At 50.0% G+C, this 23855-nt stretch overlaps 1 protein-coding gene across 4 annotated transcripts in view; it reads left to right on the top strand.

The window, feature by feature from the left end:
- The window catches only part of PDE9A (phosphodiesterase 9A), a 108905-nt gene that overhangs the window by 36407 nt on the left and 48643 nt on the right, over positions 1 to 23855 (top strand). The window contains exons 1-2 of one of the 4 annotated variants that reach the window (XM_037742047.1): positions 19068 to 19086; positions 19205 to 19272. The exons of 1 other annotated variant lie outside the window; for it this stretch is intronic. Coding sequence is in view for 1 of the 3 variants with exons in the window: in XM_017538579.2 (XP_017394068.1) it covers positions 5648 to 5691 (44 nt within the window). In the remaining 2 variants the exon portion in view is untranslated. Of the gene's footprint in view, positions 1 to 5647; positions 5692 to 19067; positions 19087 to 19165; positions 19273 to 23855 lie in introns of those variants that run through there. 2 more of the 4 variants (XM_017538579.2, XM_017538580.2) reach the window with 2 other exon arrangements.

Raw genomic sequence — 23855 nt, 5'->3', positions numbered from 1 at the left:
AGCCGCCAGCCCCATCACTGTGACGGTCCAAAGCCGCCAGCCCCATCACTGTGACTGTCCAAAGCCGCCAGCCCCATCACTGTGACGGTCATCGCTGTGACGGTCCAAAGCCGCCAGCCCCATCGCTGTGACGGTCCAAAGCCGCCAGCCCCATCGCTGTGACGGTCCAAAGCCGCCAGCCCCATCGCTGTGACGATCCATAGTCGCCAGCCCCATCACTGTGACGGTCCAAAGCCGCCAGCCCCATCGCTGTGACGGTCCAGAGTCACCAGCCCCATCACTGTAATTCACTGCCCCGGGTTCCATGCAGGTGCCTGAACTCCAGAGAGAGTGTCCGAGAGAGAGACGCATCCGTGCACTTGGGCTTTCAGGCATCCTCAGCACACACGTCTGCGCTTATTCCAGCCACTCCCTGTGAACTGGTTCAGCTAAAGAGTGGCTTTCCACCCTGGCTGCAGATTGCAACCACCCAGAAATCTTTAAAAAGGTACCGCTTGATGCCCAGACACCTCCGATTAAGTCCAGATTTCTACAAGATTTTTTTTTTGAGATGGGGTCTCACTCTGGCACCCGGGCCGGAGTACAGTGGCCTGATCTCAGCTCACTGCACCCTCCACCGCCCAGGTTCAAGCGATTCTCTGGCCTCAGCCTTCTGAGTAGCTGGGATCACAGGCATGCACCACCATGCCCGGCTAGTTTTTGTATTTCTAGTAGAGACGGGGTTTCACCATGTTGGTCAGGCTGGTCTTGAACTCCTGACCTCAGGATCCACCTGCCTCAGCCTCCCAAAGTTCTGGGATTACAGGCGTGAGCCACTGCGCACAAGACTTTTTGAAAAGCTCTGCAAGTGATTCCAGCACGCAGCCTGGGGATGAACCGCTGATGTAAGGCCTGGAAAACCTAAGCAACCACTCTAGACCCAGCCCTCTGGTGACCAGAAACTCATGTCTGCCAGACCCAGGGCCTCCCCTCTCTGAAACACGCGGGGTAACTCTTTGCTTCTTCCTGGCAGACGGCAGCCCCCTCCCTCTAGCTCAGAAGCCACGTCAGCGGCTGCTTGCTTGCTTGGTTGGTTGGTTGGGTGGTGTCTCTCTCTAACTTCCTCTGCTTCTGCAGACACCTGCAGTGACTTGGTGTGGACTTGGTCCTCTCATTGTCCCCCAGCCCAGGAACCATGTCTTTGGAGGGGGCTTCCCTGCACATGGCTGGTTGCATCTAGCATGCTCAGATACTTCCCAGTTTCCCAGCCACAGGGAGGGCGTTTCATGAAATCTCCAAATTCCAAGGGCTCTTGAGAGACCGCCTCCATCCTGATCAGAAGGGGTGATCCCAGTTGCCTGGTCTCTTAGAGCTTAAATCTCTAACTCCTTCTCGGCCTCTCATTCCAAACCAAAGTGTGCCACTGGATTATTCTTTCAAAACACTTCTTGCCTTAATGCCATCTTTTAGATTTTGGCAGCCGGCCCCGGTGGGGACCACATCCCACGGGTGGGCCTCCCGGTTTCCGCCTCCTGTTACCCCTCACAGTTATCTCCCCCTTGAGTCCTGCTACCTTCCAGAATAACAGGCTCCAAACCCTCTTGCCTCCCATCGCTCCCGGCATGGAGTCCTCCAGTGACCTCTTAGCCACAGGACACTGTCCAGCCCCCCGCATTGGGATGTCTGCCCCAATCCATCATAATGTACTTGTCTCCAATTTGCTGAGCTGCGTGAGTGCCCACCCCAGCCCAGCGGGACACTCCCCTTCTGCAAACCTCCAAGCACCTTCCCCCTTCTGCACACTGCCAGGCTTCCCGCCCTCCCCCAAATCCAAAGGCCCCTCCCGTGGCTGGGGGTCCGCTGACGGCTGCCTGGCCCTTCCTGCGCTCCTGGACGTTTGGTGTAATGTGGAGGGCGCTGAAGCTGGCACTTGAAATAACCTGGAACACGTGTACCTCACGGAACAATAGGCTGATTGGCTTCCACTCGCTTTTGGAGCTGGCAGGAAAGATAATTGATGACTAAACAACCTAAAGACCAACAAATATAAATAGCCATGGCCCAACTGAGATCAAACAAGGCTCCAGCATTCCTCCTTGGAGCAACCCTGAGCCATCTGGAGTCATTTGCCTTTCCAATCCCGGAGCATTCCGGAGAGGCTGACGTCGGCCAACATGGGCGTTGCTTCGTGACAGCCCTGCCCCTTCCATTGCCTGGTCACTGCTGCTTCAAGATGCAGTGGAAGAATGTCAGACGCCTCAGTCACGTGAGTGAGAGTGGGGTGCGTAGCAAGACACATACACAGGGGAGAGGGCCAAAGACGGCGTTGTGTGACACACACCATTGCCCCTTTTGTCTCCAGTTTCCGCCAAGTTGTGCCGTGGGCGGCTCTCCTCCAGATGAGCCCCATGCTTGCAAGACCAGCGTTGTCGGCCACTCCGGCTTAGAGAAAAGCTTTCCACATTCCAGAGTGGCTCCAGGCCCCTCCTCCTCCTCTTAAATGTTTTTAAAAGAGGTCTTAGAGCCCAGGCAGTTAGACCTTAGCAAAAGACAAATACAGTAGAAGCCCAAGGCAAGCTTATCCCTTCCAAAGAGGGAGTGCTTCCTGTGTTGATTTGCTGTCGAAGAGCATGATGAAGATTCAGCTCCACTGAGACTGAGCCAAGAGGTTACTCATCCATGGGACCAACATAACCGGACCTGAGGAACCAAAGCACTCAGCATCTGGGAGCCAGACTGATCTTGAGTGGCCAAGAGAGCCAGGAAGGCTTCTGCAGCCTCCTGGAGCATCACAGAGGCTCCCTGTCCATCCACATTTCCCTCTGTTGCTGATGTGATGGTTCCCACCCTCAGCTCACCAGACTCCACAGAGAGGTTGGCCTCTGAATACGCTGAATGGGCTTGAAGGGGGCTGGGCTCCATTTGGGTGGATGAGCAAGTGCAGTGCCCCGGCACGATGGGAGGGTGTCTTGGTAAGCCTATCTTTGTGTCAGTTCCCCAGGGCGTCTCCCTCTGAATCTCCTGCATAGGAGAAGTTGCTGGCCACCCCTTTGGGCTCTGTCCCCGCTGGCACCGTGTGGAATCCATGCTGTTCTCCCTCCAGCCCTCACCCTGCCTCCTGGAGCCCTTCTCTGCTCCTGGTCACTTACCTGGCCCGCCACCCCACCCCACCCCCTGCCTCCAGCACTGATCTTCTAGGGTCAAGGGGCAGGGGAAGGAGGAAAAGAGTCCTTGCTGCACCTCAGAGGAGGCGCAGAAGAAGAAAGACCGAGAGGAGTGGGGAGCCAGGGATGGGAGGAGGGATGGGACAGCCCCTTCCTGCTGCCCACACGGGTCCTGGAGTCCTCTCCACCCATTGCCCCATCTCAAGGGCTGCTCATGGCAGGGGCCAGAGAGACACTGAGAAGAGGAAGGAAGGAGGATCCAAGAGGAGGCCAGCACACCCGGCTTCTCTGCTGTCCGCCCTCCACTCTGTCCTCCCAGCCCAGACCCCTCCTAGGCAGCCGTGGCACAGGTCCTCACTGGCCACACTGAGGCTGTCGGCAAAGCACCTGCCTCTCTACGCCTTGGACCCTGGGTCTGTAAGGCAGTGAGGCTGAGATTCCTGGAAGAGCCAGGCACCGTGGACTTGCCCAGCTGAGCACAGGTGTCAGGGGCTGGAGGGGCCCCAGTCCCGGTGCCCACCCCGTGCCCTCTCCACCTGGGAGCTTGGAGGACTCTGCCTTGTTCTTAGGGCCACTCTTCATGCCCAGCAATTCTTATGACCAAGTCTCTGGGGAGAAATGAGCCCTCCAGTGTCAAATGACCCACCACTAAAAGGCCTTTCCAGGCAGGGCCTCTCGTGAGCCCAACCAGTGACATGGTGGGAGATGAGAGGGTGTGGGCTCACTCGTTGACGTTCTGTGTGAACGGGGTCATTTGCAGGGTGAGGTCCCTCTGATCCCCAACACTGAGGCTCAGCTGGCAAGTCCACAGTGCCCAGCTCTCCTGGGAGCCTCAGCCTCACTCCCCTACAGACAGAGCCCAAAGCTCAGGGAGGTCAGTGCCACACAGGTTTTGTTTTTTCACTTTATTGGTGTTTAAAATTGTAAAGATTTTGCATGTTGGCTGTAACCATCAAACCACAGGTATTGCCCCCGATTAATCACCGTTAACAGCTTGGCGTGTGTACCCTCCGTATTCACTGTGCTCCGTATTCGTTTCCTCCAGAAATGAGCTCGTTCTCTATGTGTCACTCCGTGACCTGTTTTTACATAGTGAGGAGTCACAGGCGCCCCACCAGGTCAACACCTGCACACCTGTCTTCATCTTCTCGACAACTGCCTGGCACCCCAGTGTCTCAGTCCGTCCTAACTTAAACAGCTAGACATTGACGCCTCACAGTCTGGAGGCTGAAGTTCAAGATCAGGGTGTGGGCAGATTCTGTTCCTGGGGAGGCCTCTCTTCCCGGCTTGCAGACTGCTGCCTTCTGGCCGTGCCCTCGTGGCAGAGCAAGCGACAGCTCTGGTGCCTTCACCCCTTGTAAGGGCGCCAATCCCATCATGTGGACCCCACCTCCCAAGCTTATCCCACTGGGGATGAGGGCTTCGTTATATGAATCTGGGGTTGGGGAGTGCCTCAACATTCAGACCCTAGCACCATGGGACCACTAATGTGTCATCCTGCCTGTGGAGAGATGCCCAGACTAAACCATGCTCTTTCAAGCCACCAGCCACCTGACCACAGCAGGCATTCAGGAAAACTGTGTAGAATGAATGAATGAATGAAGCCATTGGCATGAACACATGACGTCTGACCGTCTCCCTGTGTGCTCGTATTTCATTCTGATACATTTCTCGCTAAATTCATCTGCCGAGACACAGGATTTTAACCCGGGTTGCTAGACTGCTTTCCCCAAGATGTGGCAACCCATACCCGCCAGCAGCACCTGTGACGTCTGCCACTCTGTGGCCTTGCAGTCGTTCTCTTACCAGGTTTCCAAATTTTGCTAAACTGCTGGGTAAAGGAATAGCATCTCTCTGGGGCTAGCCTCCCATGCGTGGATTTATTACCCCTCTTGGCCACTGCCTGTTCCTGGTCTACGCCCGTTCCATTGGCTGCACTGTCTGTTCCTGCCCCTGGCCAGAGGCCGTTATGTGTCAATGACAGAAACATTTCGTCTGTCATATGCACAGTATTCTCTACCCGTCCACTCTGGGCCTCATGACTATGGGGGTGACATCACGGAGATCCCAGTGCATTTTGGACTTTGTCACCATCCTCTCTTGTTCATTCGGGGATACAGTCGCCATGAGCTTAACAGAGCAAAAGAGAGGGAGGGAGCCCACCTGTGTCCACTGGTGCTGGGATGGGTCCAGGCAGTTCTACCAGAGTCTACCCTTTCCAGCTCAATTCGGCACCTGTGACTGGCGGTAGTACCCATGACAAAATGTGTTTAATTGACCAAACATCAACATAGAGGAAGTTGATCGTTTAAATGATATACTTAGAATTCATCTGAGTGAGGAAGCTGAGAACAGTCAAAGAAGCTAATTTCAAAAAGGAAAAAAAAAGAAAAAAAAGCACCTAATCCATTGAATTCTAATCACGCGGAGTGCTTATCTCTCCTGCCAGACGTACGGCAAGCGCCTTGCGGCATCTCACAGCGACACTGTCTTCTCTTTTGCAGCACTCCCTACAAAGTGAGACCTGTGGCCATCAAGCAACTCTCTGGTAAGGCCCCGATGTCATTTTTTAAATTCAAAGAAGGAAAAAGAAATCTTGAGCCTGCCTCTGTGACAAAATATGTATTGGTTAACCATTTGAACCTAAGCATTTGAAATATATATTAGTGAAGCATTCATTTGAAGCATTTAACTGTATGTTAGTTAAACATTTGAATCTGCATTTGAAGCTTGATACCACTGCAGAATCCGAAACCTTGGACTACTCTTTGTACTACTATAAGGGCTCTGCCGTGACAACCCCCAGTCCCCATCCCAGGGACTTTGCAGGTGCAGGACGGCATGCACCCTGCTCTTCCTGGCCCAGCACCTGTCCTCCCCGCTCCACTGTGAGCTGCCAAGGCAGGCGTTTGTGGCCCTTGGGATGCCTTGGGGTGCCTCATACAGTCGCTTGTCCTGCTGTGTTAGAATCCTTCCTTTCTTTCTTTCTTTCCTTTCTTGCTTTCTTGCTTTATTTTTTGTTTTATTTTTTTTGAGATGGATTCTGGCTCCATGCCCAGGGGTGGAGTGCAGTGGTGTGATCTTGGCCCACTGCAACCTCCACCTCCCAAGTTCAAGTGATTCTCCTGCCTCAGCCTCCCAAGTAGCTGGGATTAGAGGTGCCCACCAGCACACCTGGCTAATTTTTTTGTATTTTTAGTAGAGACAGGGTTTCACCATGTTAGCCAGGCTGGTCTTGAACTCCTGACCTCAGGTGACCCACCCGCCTTGGCCTCCCAAAGTGCTGGGACTACAGGCGTGAGCCACCACACCCAGGCTAGAATCCCTTTTCCATTTGATTTTATCACTTTTATTTATGTATGACTTACACATAATAAAATGCCATGTAAGTGCCTATTCTGATGCATTTTGAAAAATGTGTACACGCTTGTAACCATCACCAAAATCAAGACGTTTGCACCACCTAGAAAAGCTCTCTCATGCCCCTCCCAGTGTGTCTCAGGCCACAGCCGACCTGCTTTCTGGCATGGTCCATGAGGTTTGTCTTTTCGAGAGTTTCATATAAAAGAAATTACATGGTACATGTATTATTTTTTTTTTTTTGACTCATCATAATGTTCTTGAGACCCATCCATGTGTAGTGAGTACAGACAGTTCATTGCTTTTTATTACTAAGTGATATCCCATGGCGTGGGCTGTACCACAGCACATCTTCCATTCACTGTGGATGGATATTTGAGTCCTTTCCAGTCTCTGGGCTTTTATGAATAAGGCTGCTGTGAGCATTAAAGCACACGTACTGGTGGAAACATATATTTTTTATATATTTTATTTCTCTTGGATAAATACCTAAGATACGTTTGACCTTACCAACTTTCTTATACAGTTAAACCCATACTTAACCATCTTACCTAAGGGTGGATGGAAGAGCCTGTAGAGTGTTCCCTAGTCTGGGTTTACCTGATGTTTCTCTCATGAGCAGCCTGGGTGTGGTGGGTTTTAGAAGGAGTGTGTAGGGCGCATGACAGCCGTGTGACCCCACCGCCTTCTACACTGCAGTCACTGTTGTCTCCTTCCCTGCCCTTCTTTGGAAGCAAGCCACTAAGTCCAACCCACCCAAGCAGAGGAGAAAAAACTGAGGTGTGTTTTCTCTCTACAGATATTCATTTGCTCTAGCACCATTTGTTGAAAAGACAATCTTTCCTCCCACTGAATAACCAGGACCCCTTTGTGGAAAATCAGTAGGCCGTATATGTGTGAGTCTTTTTCTGGACTCCATATCCTATTGTGTGAATTTACATGTCTTAAAACAATAGCACACTGCCTTGACTACTGCAGATAGATAGTAGATCTTGAAATCAGGTAGTATAAATTACCTCTGGTTTCTTTCCTCTTTTTCAAAAATGTTACTGCTTTTATTTTCAAATAAATTTCAGAATCACTCCATGAATTGCTACCAGAAAAAAAGTCTGCTAGGATTTTGACTGAAATTGCATTAAATATACAGAACAATGTGGGAAGAATTAACGTCTTAAGAATGTTGAGCCTTCTGATTCATGAATATGGTATATCTCTCCATTTATTTGGGTTTCCGTTCATGTTTCATGGTAATGTGTTACCAGTGTTAATGTGAAGTACTTAAATATACATTGATAAATACATCACTCTTTCATGTATTTGATACTATTGTAAATGGATTTTTTTAATTTCAGTTTCCAGTAGTTTTTAGTTGACAGGAATTGGCTTTGTATGGGGCCTTGCTAAACTCATTTATTAGGTCTAGTACATTTGTAGATTTCCTATGATTCTGTAGATGATTTTCTTATAGTGCTGGTCTTCTGACAAGAAATTCCTTCTGCTTTTGTCTGAAAAATGTCTTTCTTTGTTGTTTTGCTTTTTATTTACTTTTTTTCAAAGAGAGAGATAAGTTCTCTCTCTCTGTTACGCAGGCTAGAGTGCAGTGGCGCAGTCGTAAGGCGTGGCAGCCTTGACCTTCTGGGCTGAAGCAATCCTCCCTGCTCAGCCTCCCAAGTAGCTGGGACTACAGGCACACACCACCATGCCAAGCTAATTTTTTAAGTTTTTGTAGGGACAGGGTCACACTTTGTTGCCCAGGCTGGTCTTAGACTCCTAAACTCAAGCAATCCTCCCGCCCTGGGATTACAGCTGTGAGCCGTCATGCCCAACTGACAATGTTTTTATTTCATCTTCATTTTGAAAGGGCTTTTTTCTTGCCATATGGAATTTTAGTTTCACAGTTTTTCAGCGCTGTAAATATGCCTTCTCATTGTATTGTAGCTGGTAGAGCTTCTAATCAGAAGTCTGTGATGTCCTATCCTTGTTTCTCTCTGTGCAATATGTCTTTCCCTCTGGCTACTTAAGATGTTTTCTTTATCACTGGTTTTCAGGAATTTGATTATGATGACCTTGGTTTGGTTTTCTTTCAGTTTAACTTGCTGTGTGCTGATTGATCTTGGATCTTTGTGATCATGTTTTTCATGAAATTTGGAATTTTTTCTGCTCTCCTCTCTCCTTTCCCCTGGGACCCTAATTACCTGAATGGTGGACAGCCTGAGAGCATCCCCTGACTCACTCACACTGTTTATTGCTTTCCAGACCCTTTTTTCTATTTGCTTTATTTTTCTTAGACTTTTTTGTTACGTCTTCAATTCCGTCGGTCTTCCCTCCTGCAGTATCTAATCTGCTGTTAATCTCGTTCAGTGAAATTTTCATTTCAGATATTGCATTCTTCATCCCTAAGGAATTTCATCTTCCTCCTTTTTCGTGTCCCATTTTCAGATCTTCCATTTATGCCTCATTGTGGATATATGTCCTTTAAACGCTGATGCCTCATTATACTTCTGTTTCATGCCGCTATCTGCTGGTTTCCTCCTCTCCGCCATGTCCAAGTCTGTCTCTGTTGGTTGATTATTCTCCTGGCTATGGGTCATATTTTTCTGATTCTCACAAATCTAGTAAATGTTGATGGAAGGCTAATCGTAGTGAATGCATGCTTGTTCATCATCTGATTTTGTTTCTCCCAGTTAGAGTATTGGGCTTTGCCTTGGCAAGCGGTTAAGTTACTTGCAAATCAGTCTGATGCCTTTGAGCCCTACGTTTAAGCTTTGCATGAATGGTTCTAGAGGGCCTTTGCCCCAGGGATAGTTCGGTCCTGCTAAGACAAGATCCCTTTGGGTACTCCCCCAAACTCCTGGCTGATCAGCAAATTCCACTCTGACTGTTTAGAGTGGCAGCATCTGGAGATGAGCAGGAGAAGAGCCAGGGCCTGGAGGGTCACTGCGGGGACGCGGGCTTTTATGCTGAGTGACATGGGCAGCTATTAGAAGGCTGTCAGCAGAGGAGTGACATCATCAGACTTATGTTTTAAATCTTGCTCAGGGTGCTGTATGGAGATCATGAAAGGGGAGAAGTGAATCCAAGAGGGGGCTGCTCCTGTGGGAGGGGACAGACCCAGGCTGGGTGGGGCCGGGGTGGGGGCTGTGGAGGTGGTGGGAGTGCAGGCTCTAGCATGTTCTAAAGGAAGAGACAAGCTTTTTCCTAAGCGGAAGCAGGACATACAGAGACCCGTTCAGGGCTTCTCTGACCTGAGCACTGAGCGCCGGCCCAGGGAGGGGATTGCTGCAGAGGGGCTTGGCCTGCTGTCAGACATCAGCTGAATGAGGAACAGGCACAGTCAGGGCAGGCGACTCTCGGCTGTCAGCTCCGGGTGGGTGGCGTTGAAGTGTGGGGCTTGGTAAGGCCATCAGGGAGTGAGTGAGCACAAGCAGGAGGGGCCAGGCCTGAGCCGGACGGAGACCAAACCCGTCCATGGGAGAAGGATGCTGGTGATGGGACGCCATCGGGGGCAGAGGGGTCAGAGCCCCAAAGCTCTGGAGGCGCGAAGAGGCAAAGGAAGGCCGGCGTGGGTGAGACGTGGTGGGGCTTGTACAGGCCAGCCGAGAGGGCGAGACGGCTGTGCTGAGGGCTGGAAGAGCGTCGCTGGGAGCTGAGGAAAGAGGGGTGTCTGTGTCACTTGGGGGACCATCCAGGACCAGTGGGAGATGGAGTTGGGCTCGTTAACGGAAAGAGAGGAAGAGCGTTGGAACGGGCTGTCCTAAGGCCAAGGGTTCCTCCCTGGAGGACTCTGGCAAAGGCTGTTGGCCTCGGGCTGTGCAGGCACCAGTGGCTGAGAGATGGGTGCCCGCTGCAGCCCTCCCAGAACTCAAATCCTACAAGCCACAAAGGGGCTTGAAAATGATCTGTCCTGAGAAGCGCAGAGGCTCACGTTAAACTCAGCATCGTAAGTTCCGAGTAAAGGAACAGTAAGCGGCGTTTCTTCTAAATGTGCCAGGCTGAGAAAATAGAAAACAGTGCTGCACCTGCAGACTTTGCGCAGTCTTTAGAGAGGCGCGGGTGTGACCTCGCGAAGATCGGGTCCCAGCTCCCGCCGCCCTCACCGCAGCATGAGGCCAGCACGAGGCCAGCACGAGGCAGGTGCTTCAGGTGTTTGTTAGGAGCTGCACACACTTCTGCCTGGCTGGGCAAGACTTCCCTCTTCAGAGAGGATAAGCGGCCACGTGGAAGGCCAGGCTGGGTGTCCCTACAGGACCAGCCGAGGAACACCGCGCTTATTTTGCAGGGAGGAGTCGCTGGGTCTCCAGGGTGCTGCATTCCCGCGCTGCCCCCCACCCCAGCAGCATCAGCCCCTCCAACATCTCTGCAGTCACATCCGGGGGAGGCTAACACCACCTTTCCCCGCCTCTGGGTGCGTGGGGACCTGGCTCTCTAAATAGGCCATTATTCCAGGCTTTTCTTTAGGAGATAAAGTCAGTGTCAGGTAGACCCCCCATGGCTTTCCTGAGAAAAGAAAAGAGGCCCCTGAGAAGCGAGTTTAGAGAACACCTTTTCGCTTTGGGGCTTGTCCTTGGAAATTCCTCACTCTCTGTGGCAGCAGCCTTCCCTCTCCCATACGTCGCCCTTGGGTCCCAGAGCCACCAAGCCGTGGCCCAAGGTCAGAAGGTAGCTCTAGCGATGCAGCCTTGAGTTCTGGCCTGTAAGCCACCCGGGTGCACTTAAATCAACAGGCTGCATTTCCAGTGGCAATAAAAGACCTCAGAAAAGGAAATGGGAGCTGTTTCCAGACTAGCACAAGGCTGCGGGGGCGGGGGTGGGGGCAGGGAGGCCCCTGATTCTTACCGGGTTTCAGTAAATGCGTCTAACAGACCCGGTGGAACTGTGCAATGCAGAGGCGCACCCAGGGTTTTGCTGTTTTGCTGCTTACATATTCAGGAAATAGTAAAGAGAAGAGTATTATAAACAACATGACGTTGCATAGAAAAGAAAGACTAGGCCAGCCCTGGCCTGGGCCCACAACCCCAGTGCGAGCCGCAGAGACTCCTCAGGAGCGGTGAACACACAGCTCCCGCCGGGAAGGAGCAGGGTGCAGCCTCGATCTCCAGCTAGGGCAGAAGGAACGCCCCAGCCACCACAGGTCTTTGTTCACCAAGCATCGTCTATAGAAAAATACTCTGTTCGCCTGCTCATGAGAGGCAATCATATGGATAGAGTGCTTCTCCCTTTTGTGGATAAAATGAAGCTCACAGCAACTACAAAAACAATGACCCAGGCTTCCCGGCATCTTTCTACGATGATAGTGCTGATTTTGGGGAGAACTCTGGAGCCTCAATCACTTTTATTTGATGTAAGCAGCTCAAATACAAACAGTGGTGTTTTTCAGGTTATGAAACACGTGATCTCAGCTGACAGTGGTGGATGCGTGTCCCCCAAGTGCCCTCAGCTGCCAGGAGCCAGCAAAATTGATGATGTGATGTGGATTGGGCACCATGATCACAGCACGCGGGAAAAGGACAAGGTCTCACCCAGCCTGGCCCTCCCTCAGCATGGCAGGTCGTGTGGGTCCGTGTGATCTCATGACCCTACCAAGGGGATCTTGTCTTTTTGACCAGAGCATTAGGGAGAGAGCCTGCTGCACGGTCACACACCAGGACAGCTCCCCATGGCCCGAGTCCCACGGGAGAGCCAGGGGCTCATGATTTCTTAGGTGCAGCCGCAGTTGAGCTGTGATGTCACACTTAACCCAAGTGATGACAGCGTCTTCAACTTTAGAACGATTTAATACAACTAGGGCGCTGCTGTCGGGGTCTGGTTCTGCGTGTTCTCCTCCACATCCCTGCCTGCCCTGGGACCCAGGACCTGTCTTGAGTCACACACACCCTGCCCAGCCTCTGCATCCGGCCCCACGGAGACCCACACCACATTCTACCTCTTGTCCAGGGACCAAGGGTGACTCAGAGGCTTCCATTTCCCAGGAGCTGTGTTGGCGCTGCTGTTTCCACAGGACAGTAAAAGGGGGCGTGTACGGAGGAGCATTCTCAGAGCCGGCGCTTGGGCTTCTGCAAGGCAGGGAGGCCGTGGCGGCAGGGCAGGCGGGCTGGCTGGCTGTGCCACCACGCACATGTGAAGGGGTTTCTGGGGCAGCTATGGAAGCCCGGAGCATGAGAGCCCCCCCAGGAGGTGACCAAAGGCATCAAGAGTCCAGCCACAGTCCAAATGCAGATGCACAGTAAATGTAAAACACACACCAAATTCTGAAACTTAGTATGAAAAAAAGAATATAAAAATTCAGTCTTTTTTATATTGAGTTCGTGTTTCCTGGTTGAGATCATTGATATAACATAAAGCCCACCATTTTAAAGTGTACAACCTTGGCCAGGCACGGTGGCTCACACCCGTAATCCCAGCACTCTGGGAGGCCAAGGTGGGCGGATCACCTGAGGTCAGGAGTTTGAGACCAGCCTGGCCAACACAGTGAAACACCATCTCTACTAAAACTACAAACATTTGCCAGGCGTGGTTGTGCACGTCTATAATCCTGGCTATTTGGGAGGCTGAGGCAGGAGAATCGCTTGAACCTGGGAGGCAGAGGTTGCAGTGAGCCGAGATCACACCACTGCACTTCAGCCTGGGTGACAGAGCGAGACTCCATCTCAAAAAAAAAAAAAAAAAAAAGATAAAAAAGTAAAGTGTCCATCCTCAGTTTTTTTTAGTGTATTCATTTTGTTGTGTAACCATCACCACTATTTAATTCCGGAACATTTCCATCAACCCAAAAAGAAAAGCCCGTCCCTGTTGGCAGTCCCTCCCCATCCCCTTCCCCCACAGCCCCTGGCAGGCCCTGCTCTCCGTCCATCCTGGATACATCACATAACAGAATCCGTGGGCTTTCCCGCCTGGCTTATTTCACTTCGCACAGTATGTTCAAGGCTCACCATGTTGCGGCGTGTTTGTGGCTGAATGGCGTTCCGTGGCGTGGTTGCATCACCTTTGGTTTATTCATTCATTAGCTGATGGACATTTGGGCGTCTTCCACAAAGGCTGCTGTGAACATTTGTGTGCAATTTTTTGTGTGACAGATACATGGTGAAATGAGATATTCTGAGGTACATTGGATTAAATTAAATATTCACATTTCTTAAAATTCTAGCCATCGTGAAGGGAAGGGCCTGAGGGAAGGGCCGAAAGTTCACAGCAGAGGGTGCGGGATGTTGCCGGTGCACCAGGCTGGCCTGTCCAGGAGGTCCCTGCAGCCTGGCTGGCAGGTCCCTTCCCCGCTAATGGCTGCCTCCTCCCATTCCTGAGTCCCCCTGCCTGAGGACCTTCTCTGTGCCGGGCACACTAAGAAGTGCTGGGGAGTGCCCGCCCTGAGGTCATCCTCCCGGTGAGAGGGAGCTGAGGGACAGGGGCCCAGCTTCCTTGCTCTACAGTGGGACTGTTCTCTGACATCATCTATGCAACTGCTCAAAAGAAGCTCAGAGCGAGGGGCTCCACCACGGTCACCTGTGCCACCTGCACGTCAGCTGACCTTCTGGGAGCTCTCTTCCCTTCCACACCTCAATCCACCACTCACTCCCAGAGCTTCCGGGGTTGGCTTCTAAATGCGCCACTAGCCCCCAGCTCCTTGTCTCCCATGGGCTTTTGAGGGTCTCAGACTGAGAACCTGAGACTTGGAAAGAGGAATCCAAGAGGGGTCAGCCCCCCCTCCCATACTCATTCGTCATTTGGATGAGGTAGCCTTAGGAGAGCTACTTAACCCCACTGAGCCTCCATTTCCCTTGCAAAATATGAAATCACAATGCATACCTTGCCTGGTTCTTGGAAGGATAAATGAAGTAATTTATGCAAAATGCTGAGCACAGCGCCCGCCACTTGGTAAGTGCCCAGTAAATGGTTGCTATCATTGAAAACGACCTGGAGGGCATTTTTGAATGGCTAAAGTTATGCCTCTCTGGAATTGCCGAATTTTAATAGAACAGGAGTGCTTCCTAGGTCTAAAACAACTCTCAGAGGACTGGCTCTGTCTGCCCTGAAAGCTAAGTTCATGCTTGAAGTCCGAGCACCAACATGTTGCTTATGAGAGTAATCATGCTTCTTCATATTTGCTATCTAGTGCAGCTTCACTGTAGAAGGCTTTGCACGCATAGCCGTAGTCACCCTTGCTTGCATTCTTTCTGAAACGAAAAGGCTACAGTGTACACATGAAAAATAACCATTTCCAGAATTGTGTTTTCAGACTGACTCCCTTTAGGGTAGCCTAGATAACAAAGCCAGCAGCCCTTAGCATGCCACCGTCAGAGATACTGATGGCAAACAGTAATACAGACACCTTCGGGTTGCCCGGACGGCATTCTTTAGTCAAGTAGAGATGAGGACAGCGAACATTGCTGCAAGGACCTCAAGGCTACAAACATTCCGACTGCCCTCTGCGTTAGTGAGAACCAGGCCAACCCATCCCTGCCCACGGCTGTGTGCTGCCCACGGCTGTGTCCTGCCCACGGCTGTGTCCTGCCTGACTGCACTGACGTGCGCAGATCCTGTGGGTGCAGTTTGATGAGTTTTGCTTTTCTTGCTTTTGTTTTTGAGACAGTTTCGCTCTTGTTGCCCAGGCTGGACTGCAGTGGCGTGATCTCGGGTTCCAGCAGTTCTTCTGCCTCAGCCTCCTGAGTAGCTGGGATTACAGGCGCTTGCCACCATGCCTGGCTAATTTTTTGTATTTTTAGTAGAGATGGGGTTTCACCATGTTGGCCAGGCTGGTCTTGAACTCTTGACCTCAGGTGATTCATCCGCCTCGGGCTCCCCAAGTGCTGGGATTACAGGCATGAGCCAAGTTGCCTGGCCTCTGGCTGCTTTCAAGTTGTTGATTTCTTTCCTTTATCTCTAGGTTTCAGCAGTTGGACTGTGATGTGCCTCAGTCTCATTTTCTTATTTATTCTTCTTTGTGTTCATTAAGTTTAAATAGACTATGAATTTACGTTTTCAGCAAATTTGCAAAATATTCAGCCATTGTTTCTTTAAGTGTGTTATATGCGCTATTCTTTCTCTCTAAAGACATATATATTAGAAAGTTCACTATTATCTTTCAAGTGACTGTGGCTTTGGGTTTTTCAATAATCTTTTTTTTCTCTGCCCTTCAAATCGGGTAATTTCTCTTTTTTTGCGGGGTTGGGGGGTGGGTGGGCAGGGGGAACAGAGTCTTGCTCTGTTGCCCAGGCTGGAGTGCTGTGGTGTAATCTCGGCTCACTGCAACCTCTACCTCCCCAGTTCAAGTGATTCTCCTGCCTCAGCCTCCCAGGTAGCTGAGACTACAGGTGTGTGCTACCACGCTTGGCAAATTTTTTATATTTTTGGTAGAGACTGGGTTTTGTTGTGTTAGCCAGGATAGTTTCAATCTTCTGGCCTCATGATCCGCCCACCTCAACCTCCCAAAGTGCTGGGATTACAGGCGTGAGCCACCACGCCCGGCCAAATTGGGTAATTTCTATTGATCTGTGCTTGATTTCCCTGACTCTTCCACTGACTCCAAACTGCTGTAAGCTGATCCGTGAATTTTTAATTTCAGCTATTATACTTTAAAATTCTAAAATTTCCACTTGATTCTTTTTTGTAGATTGCTCTCTTGGGACTCCCAAAGGTTTACTATTTACCGACATCTTTTTTGTTTAGGTACTTGGACGTACTCACAATTGCTGCGTTAAAGTCTTTGTTAGCTCATTCAGCATCTGAGTTGACATGCGTCTGGGGCATCTGATGAGTGATTTTCGTGATTTTCTCTTGACCGTGGGTCACATTTTCCTGTTTCTTTGCATGTCTGTTTTCTATTGTAGACTAAGATCGTGAATAACACCTAGTAGAGACGCTGGATTTTATCATCCTCTGAAGTGTGTTAATTTTGCTCTAGCAGTCAGTTACGTTACTGACCGACCACCTCGAACTTGGCAGCCTGGTTTTACGCTTTGTTAGGGTGGATCTCCAGAGTGACTCTTCTGTGGTTTTTGTAGGAAGCCTGCAGTATTTATCATGCGCCTCTAACTGGACTACACTTAAACTCCAAACTTTGTCTCCTCCACAGCAGGAGCTGGGATCTCCGCCACACTAGGCCCACACACGTGTAATTCAGGGACCCACCAAGGAACAGAAACAGGGTCGTTTGTACAGAACGTGGGTCCCAGCACCACGGCTTCCTCCTTTGTGAACTCTCCTTTCCATTTCCATCCTCTCTGACAACCTAAAACTCTGTCATCTGACACATCAACTTGGAACTTTTTGCTTAAGTTTTAGCCGTGTATATTATAAGGTCACTCTATAGGGGGAAAGAGGATATTCTTCCATTCTAGGCCAAGCACGGTGGCTCATGCCTGAAATCCCAGCACTTTGGGAGGCCAGGGTGGGTGGATCACCTGAGATCAGGAGTTCAAGACCAGCCTGACCAACACGGTGAAATCCTGTCTCTACTAAAACAATACAAAAAAAAAAAAAAAAATAGTGGGCTGTGGTGGCGCACACCTGTAATCCCAGCCACTCAGGAGGCTGAGGCAGGAGAATCCCTTGAACTTGGGAGCCAGAGGCTGCAGTGAGCCGAGATGGCACCACTGCCCTCCAGCCTGGATGACAGGGTGAGACTCCATCTCAGAAAAAAAGAAAAAGAAATATTCTTTGATAGCAGCATAGGACTTCATTTTGCAGATGTACTATTGCATATCCTACTGATGGATATTTGTCTTGTTTCCAGCCTTGTTATTACAGCAATCAGTTGGCTCTTTTAATTTTTCTTGCCACACACGTTGCAGCTGTGTACAACCTGTCAAAGTCCACAGATGTAGTAAAACCTTTGGTTTGCAAAAGTGACTCAGTCTTTACTAGGTTTTTGTAAACATTGTGTCATTTGTGCCATAATCAGTTAGTTTATTGGATCACAGTTTATCCTGACAGAATCCTTCCTGGAACTAGTCTGTGCGGTCATTTGGTGCAGAGTCGAAGCCCCAGACACGTAGAGCCAGAGCTGATTTCCTTTGGCTTCACCATAATTAACCTCTCCCATAGGTTTATCAGGTTAGTGACACACACAGGCCGGCGGATAACGGACAAAGTCCCTGCAGTGTGTAGAATCAGCTGCTAGCTCCCAAATTCAAACTCCTCCGGCCACATCTATTTGGGTTTTCATACCCACACCCTCCTTTAGAGGCAAGAAGCTTTCATAGCCACACCCTCCCCGTGGGCAAGAAGCCACACACACAAAAAAAGTATCTCTGGGGTTTTCCGGAGGGAAAGCATGTGCAGAATGTCTTCCCTGTCATGGGCAAGTGCAGCTCTGTCCCGTCTTTGCGACCCTATAAAGGAGCCTGAGTGGAGGAGGGCAGGTCAGAATTGACGATGCCGTGACTTGGCCTCTCAGTGTCACGCAGCCCCTGCGGGTTATAAGAACGACTGAGCTAACCTGCACGAACCGCCTAGAACAGCACCCGGAGCATAGTTACAGCTCCTTACAGATGTCACAGTGCCTTTACAACAGGAAAGGGAAGTGCATGCTGGCTGCCCCAGACGCTGCCAGCTTCATGGCATTTTTCTGCCTGCAAACTAATCCTAAGGAAGAGAGGAGGTCATAGGGAGAAATTGCACCCAGTCAAGGGTAAACTTTACAAAACATGAAATTCCCCTCTCCAAAAAACAAAGGGAAGAAACTCAGTCCAGTGCCTGCCCCTGAGGTGAACCTGAAATGACAGAGCAGACACTCTCCAAAACTTCACATTTGGTCACCAGGGTCTTCGGTCAATTCTGCTTTCTTCGTCACATCTGAGTGGTCGAAACGCCAGTGATCTGGGCTATTCCTTTGGCTGCTGATAGACATGCAATCCCTTGGCAGGAGGAAGGGCTCCTGTGCCTTTAAGGTCACTGTTAATCATATAACTTTATTGTGTTCCTGGGCCATAAAGGAAATGTCCTCCTTGATCTGAATGTCTATTTTATGATGTCCATAAACAGTGAATTGCCCGTGACTGTTCCCGGAGCGAGAACGTCCTCAGCCAGTTGTGTGGTTCAAGGGTGGTTGCAGGGGTCAGGAGAGGGCAACAGTGGGACAGGAGGTGAGTTTGCTTCCCAGGAAGAGGGACGTGCCCCCCCCCCACCCCTCACTGACAGGGAAGCCTGCCAGCCCTTCCTCCACAGGGCCCTGGCTCTCAGGGATTGGAGGTTGGACCAGAGCAGAAATAAAGGCACCCTGCCCCCGCCCTCCACAATCTTCAGGACGCCTGGAGTGCTTATCTCTTAGGGGCCAAGTGATGCAAATTATTTTCCCTAATGCAAAAATAAGATATCCCTTTCTGAAAGGATAGCAGAGGTATTTTTTCTAATGCTTGGGAAGTGTCTGCTGAGCATAGATTCACTGGAGGGTGCTCAGCACCCCACCCTGATGCTGCAGGTCAGGACAGACAAGGGGGAACATGGCTCATTGCATCATACTCACAGCATGCAAATCTAAGCCCAGGGATGGTGTGCAGTGATGACTATCAAGGGCAATAGAACGGATCGTGCGGGAGCTCCCAGGCCACATGCCCACGCCCTTGCGATGTTATTCGCTCTACTCTTGCAGGTCAGATGCTTGGGATGGTAATGCCCATGCTGACGTTCCTAGGTCCCCTCCCTCAGTGCACCCCTCTGGGGGCCAGCATGTTATATTGCTAGGGCCGTGTGTGCTTTCATTTGCCTAGGGGAGAAAAGTACGCATTCCCGTTAGCTCAGGTGCACAGAGGACGAGGACGGAAGAACGGCTGTTGCTGTGACTATTCTCTTTAGCGTAAGATAAAAAGGAGATACGCAAATCAGCTGGCTCGCCAACCAAATTAGCTTATTACATTAAACTAATCTTTAGAATCAGAATTATAGGTTAGGCTGTGCTAGCGATCGGTTAAATCAAATTTCATGTCATTCTGCGCTGGGTAGACTCAGGATTTGCCTGAAACATGTAAACAATTCCTGGAAGAAGTGGGCGAGGCAGAGGCTGGAACTGTTCGCTCAGCCCAAGGTAGAGTCAGGCAGTGGCTTCTGGGCACCGCGTGGGGTGGGGGCAGCTGTGCCCTGGACACGTATGACCATGGGGCGGGATGTCCATCCCGCCACCCACAAGGCTGCGTCCTGCCTGGGAATGAGGCTGGCAGCCCACAGGCCCCTCCTCAGTCCCTCCAGAGATTTGCTTCATTCCAGTCCCCTGGGCCCCTCTATTGCAAACCCATGGCCCAAAGCTGGCCTGATCTGGCAGCATCTAAAAACAGGACCCGGCCTCTGCCAGACTCCAGAATTGCCCTGGAACAAACCTAAAGTCTCCTATGACATGCAGACAACTCTGTCAGCCCCGCCCAGCATTCCCTGCAGGTGCTTGTCGGGCGAAGAGGCCAGCAGGAGCAGCACCCAGGTGAGCTCACTTTAACGAACCCAGGTATGTGCAGGTAGGAAGCAGCCGGGAGTTGAGGCTGAAGAGGAGCCTACCTAAAATCGCTGTTATAACTGATTGATCCTCGGTATAGTCAAATCTGCCTTTATTAAAGTCATTGGTGTCTAGAGGTAAATCCCCATTAGCTTGCAGCAGCATCCTTGAAATCCACTCTAGCATGCAGACTTTCTGGGGCACTTTTAGATATTTTATTGGTTGTTCTTGTGGGACAGTTTCCTTTGGAGAACATGTGAGTTGCCTGTGAATATCAGCTTGCTCTCCCTCGGTTTCCGTCACCCAGATCAGCAAGAGTGAATGCTGACCCCCCCTCCCTTGGGGGCTTATTTGCACTCTCCCCATTTGCTCAAAAACTTCGAGGTCCAGAGGGACCCTAAAGACCCTGCCGTGTCCACCTGTGATTTACCAGCATCCTGAGGCCATTGCTGGGTTTTCTTGAAACTATTAAGACATTATCAACGTGAAATGACTTGAATATGCTTTAATTTTTTTAATTCAATATACGTCCTGCAGCATTTAGGATAAAGAGGTAGGTGTCATACATAATATCAAATTTGGCTGACATGAGGCAATTTTGCCACAAAGTTTGGGAAGATGAACATTTGCAATTGAGAATTGTTTGCTGCGCCCAAAATCCAGCGGTTTCAGGCTCTCTGAGGGTTCCGGAGGCACTAGAGGGAGTAAGGGCCACATTCAGGTGGTGCAGGCAGGATTCACCCCTTCACAGCCTGGAGGTGGTGCCCGGAGCTCACCCTGTCACTCCAAGGATGACGACACCCCAGGGAGGTGGTGGAAGCAGGAAAGGAGGTCAGAGGGAACCTGGGCCATCAGCGGGCCTCCACGGTGCGGAAGCACCATAGCGCCAACAGCAATAGCAGAGGCAGGCCGAGCTTACGTGGCCAGGGCTGGGCTGGCACTGTCCTGAGCTCTTGACACGCATGAAATCACCGTTGTTTTAAGTTCCGGACTCCCCTGGGAGGAAACTGCGGCCACAGCAGGAATTCCAATGATTCTAGGGTCAGGAGGGGAGGCACCCACTTCCTGATCACGGCTCTGTTTGTGGATGCGTGGGTGTGGTTGGCCTTTGCGCACAGTGGCAGTTTTGCTGCTTTTCCCCAGCAAAAGAATGCAGATTTTGCATTATCTAAAGAGGCGGTTCCGTGAGGCCACTGTGCTGAGTCCCATATACTCCATCGGTGTAAGGGATACCACCTGGGCAGTGCCCCCCGCCCCTGGCCCTGAGTGTTCTCACTGGGAGCGCAGATTTGTGTCTGTACGCCTCCTGAGAACAACTGATACGCTGGCCTGGGTGGCACGCTGGCGAGGTGTGGCTGTGACGTGGACTGGGATACCAGCATCTGCCCCAGCACTGAACCGGGCAGAGAGAAGGGATGGGCGAAGCGGCATGCAAGTGATGGCTACTTGTGGTGGAAATGAGATGCAGCCGCACAAACACTGTCACGCTTGAAGGGTTCCATCTCCAACGTCCAAAGGAAAATTCTTCCTTCACTTTTATTCCATTCTGTCTATACATTTATTTCGAAGAACAGATTCACATGCTGTTGTAAGGATGCTTACAGAGAAAGCCCATTCATTGCCCAGTCTCTCCCAGTGGAGACATCTTGCAAAACTCCAGCCCAATGTCACAGCCTGGCACTGACCGTGACGCTGGCCAGGCCAGGTCCAGAACACTGTGTCCCCACAGGGGTCCTGCCTGCTGCTCTTTAATAGCCACGCCGCTTCCCTTCCATTCCCCCACCAATCCCTGTCCCTGGTCTTTATTTTTATGATGTTGTCATTTCTGGCATGTTCTATACATGCAGTCAGTGACTTTGGGATTGGCTCCTTTCACCCAGCACGATCCCCTGGCATCCATCCGGGTTGTCGGCTGCATCCGTGTTTCACTCCCTTATTTCTGAATCATACTCCAAGGTTTGGATGGACCACGTTTTGGATGGATCACCTGAGTTCGGAAGTCATCCAGTCTCCCTTGAAAGGCCTCTGCACTGTTTCCATTGGCGGCTGCTACAGATACATCCGCCGTGAACATGTGCACAGGCCTTCGTGAGGACCTCAGTTTTCATCTCTCTGCCCTGGACTGAAATTGCTAGGTCAGACGGGGCTTGCATGGTTAGTCGGTTTTCTCTGTCTTTTGAAGAACCTACCAGCCTGTTTTTAGAATGACTGTGCCATTTTTCATTCCCACCAGCCACGAGTGAGTGATCCGTGTTTCCACATCCGTTCCAGCATTTGGGGTTGGCGCTATTTTGTATCCGGGCCATTTTGACAGGTGCGCGGTGGTTTTGCGCTGTGGTTGTAATTGGCACTTCCTAATGGCCAGTGGTGCTCAGCATCTTTTCACGGGCTTCTTGCCAGCCGTGACTTTCTCCAGTACCTGTCTACTCATCTCTTTCCTGCTTTCAAATTGGCTGGTTTTGTTTTCTACCATTGAGTTTTGACCATTCTTTTTTATTTTTTTTGAGATGGAGTTTCACTCTTGTTGCCCAGGCTGGAGTGCAATGGCGCGGTCTCAGTTTGCCGCAACCTCTGCCTCCTGGATTCCAGGGATTCTCCGGCCTCAGCCTCCCGAGTCCCTGGGAGTGCAGGCATGCACCACCACACCTGGCTAATTTTGTATTTTTAGTAGAGATGGGGTTTCTCCATGTTGGTCAGGCTGGTTTCAAACTTCCGACCTCAGGTGGTCCGCCTGCCTCAGCCTCCCAAAGTGCTGGGATTACAGGTGTGAGCCACTGCGCCTGGCCCATTCTTTCTTTATTCTGTATGCAAGTCTTTGTCAGATATGTGTCTTGCAAATATTTTCTCCCAGACCACATAGCTTGTCCTGTCATCCTCTTACAGGATCTTTCTTCGAGCAAAAATTTTAGTTTTGATGAGGTCCAGTTTATCAACTTTTCTTTTTCTGGTTTGTGCTTTTGCTGTCAAGTCTAAGAACTTCCTGTCTTACCCACGACCCTGAAGATTTTCTCCTATTTTTTCTCTCTAAATGTTTTCTGGTTTTATATTTTCCATCTCTGGTCCATGGTCCACTTTGCATTGATATTTATATAAACTGTGGATTCTAGGTCAAAGCTCTTTTCCTTTCTTTTTTTTTTTTTTTTTTTTTTTTTTTTTTTTTTTTTTTTTTTTTTTTTTTTTTTTTTTTTTTTTTGGTTGGCCTGTGTTTATCTTATTTTTCAAACACTATTTATTGAAAGGCTCTCTTTTCTCCATTGAATTTCTTTTACATCTGGGTCAAAAATCAACTGGGTGTGTTTGTACAGACATGGTCACAGGCTCTCTGTTCCTTTCCATTGCTATACCTGTGTGTCTTTCTACCTGTGTGTCTTTCTCACAGTCTTATATAACCAAATTTATATCATAAGTCTCAAAATAAGGTAGGCTGATTTCTCCCATTTTATCTGTTTTTCAAAATTGCTTTTATTCTTGTGAGTCCTTTGCCTTTCTAACTAAATGTTAGAATAATCTCTATTTCTACAAAAAAGAAAAAGTCTTCTAGCCTTTCAATGGAAATTTTGTAAAACCTGTTTACCAGAGTGGGGAGCATTTACTGTGCTTAGCCTTCCAATCCATTAACGTGGTCAGTCTTTCCATTTGTTTTTATCTTCTTTGATTTCTTTCATTAATGTTTTGTAGTTTTCAATATAACTTCTGCATACGTTTTGTTAGTTTTACACCTAGGGGTACTTTTGAGTGATTATAAATGGTACTGGTGTTTGTTTGTTTGTTTGTTTGTTTTTGAGATAGGGTATTTGTCCCTGAGGCTGGAGTGCAGTGGCATGATCACGGCTCACTGCAGCCTCAACCTCCCAAGGTCAGGCAATCCTCTCACCTCAGCCTCCTGAACAGCGGGAACCACAGGCACATACCACCATGATTGGCTAACTTTTTTTTTT

This window comes from Cebus imitator, unplaced genomic scaffold (assembly GCF_001604975.1).
Source record: "Cebus imitator isolate Cc_AM_T3 unplaced genomic scaffold, Cebus_imitator-1.0 Scaffold112, whole genome shotgun sequence".
NCBI lineage: Eukaryota > Metazoa > Chordata > Mammalia > Primates > Cebidae > Cebus > Cebus imitator.
This window is presented reverse-complemented; position numbering and strand designations above follow the sequence as displayed.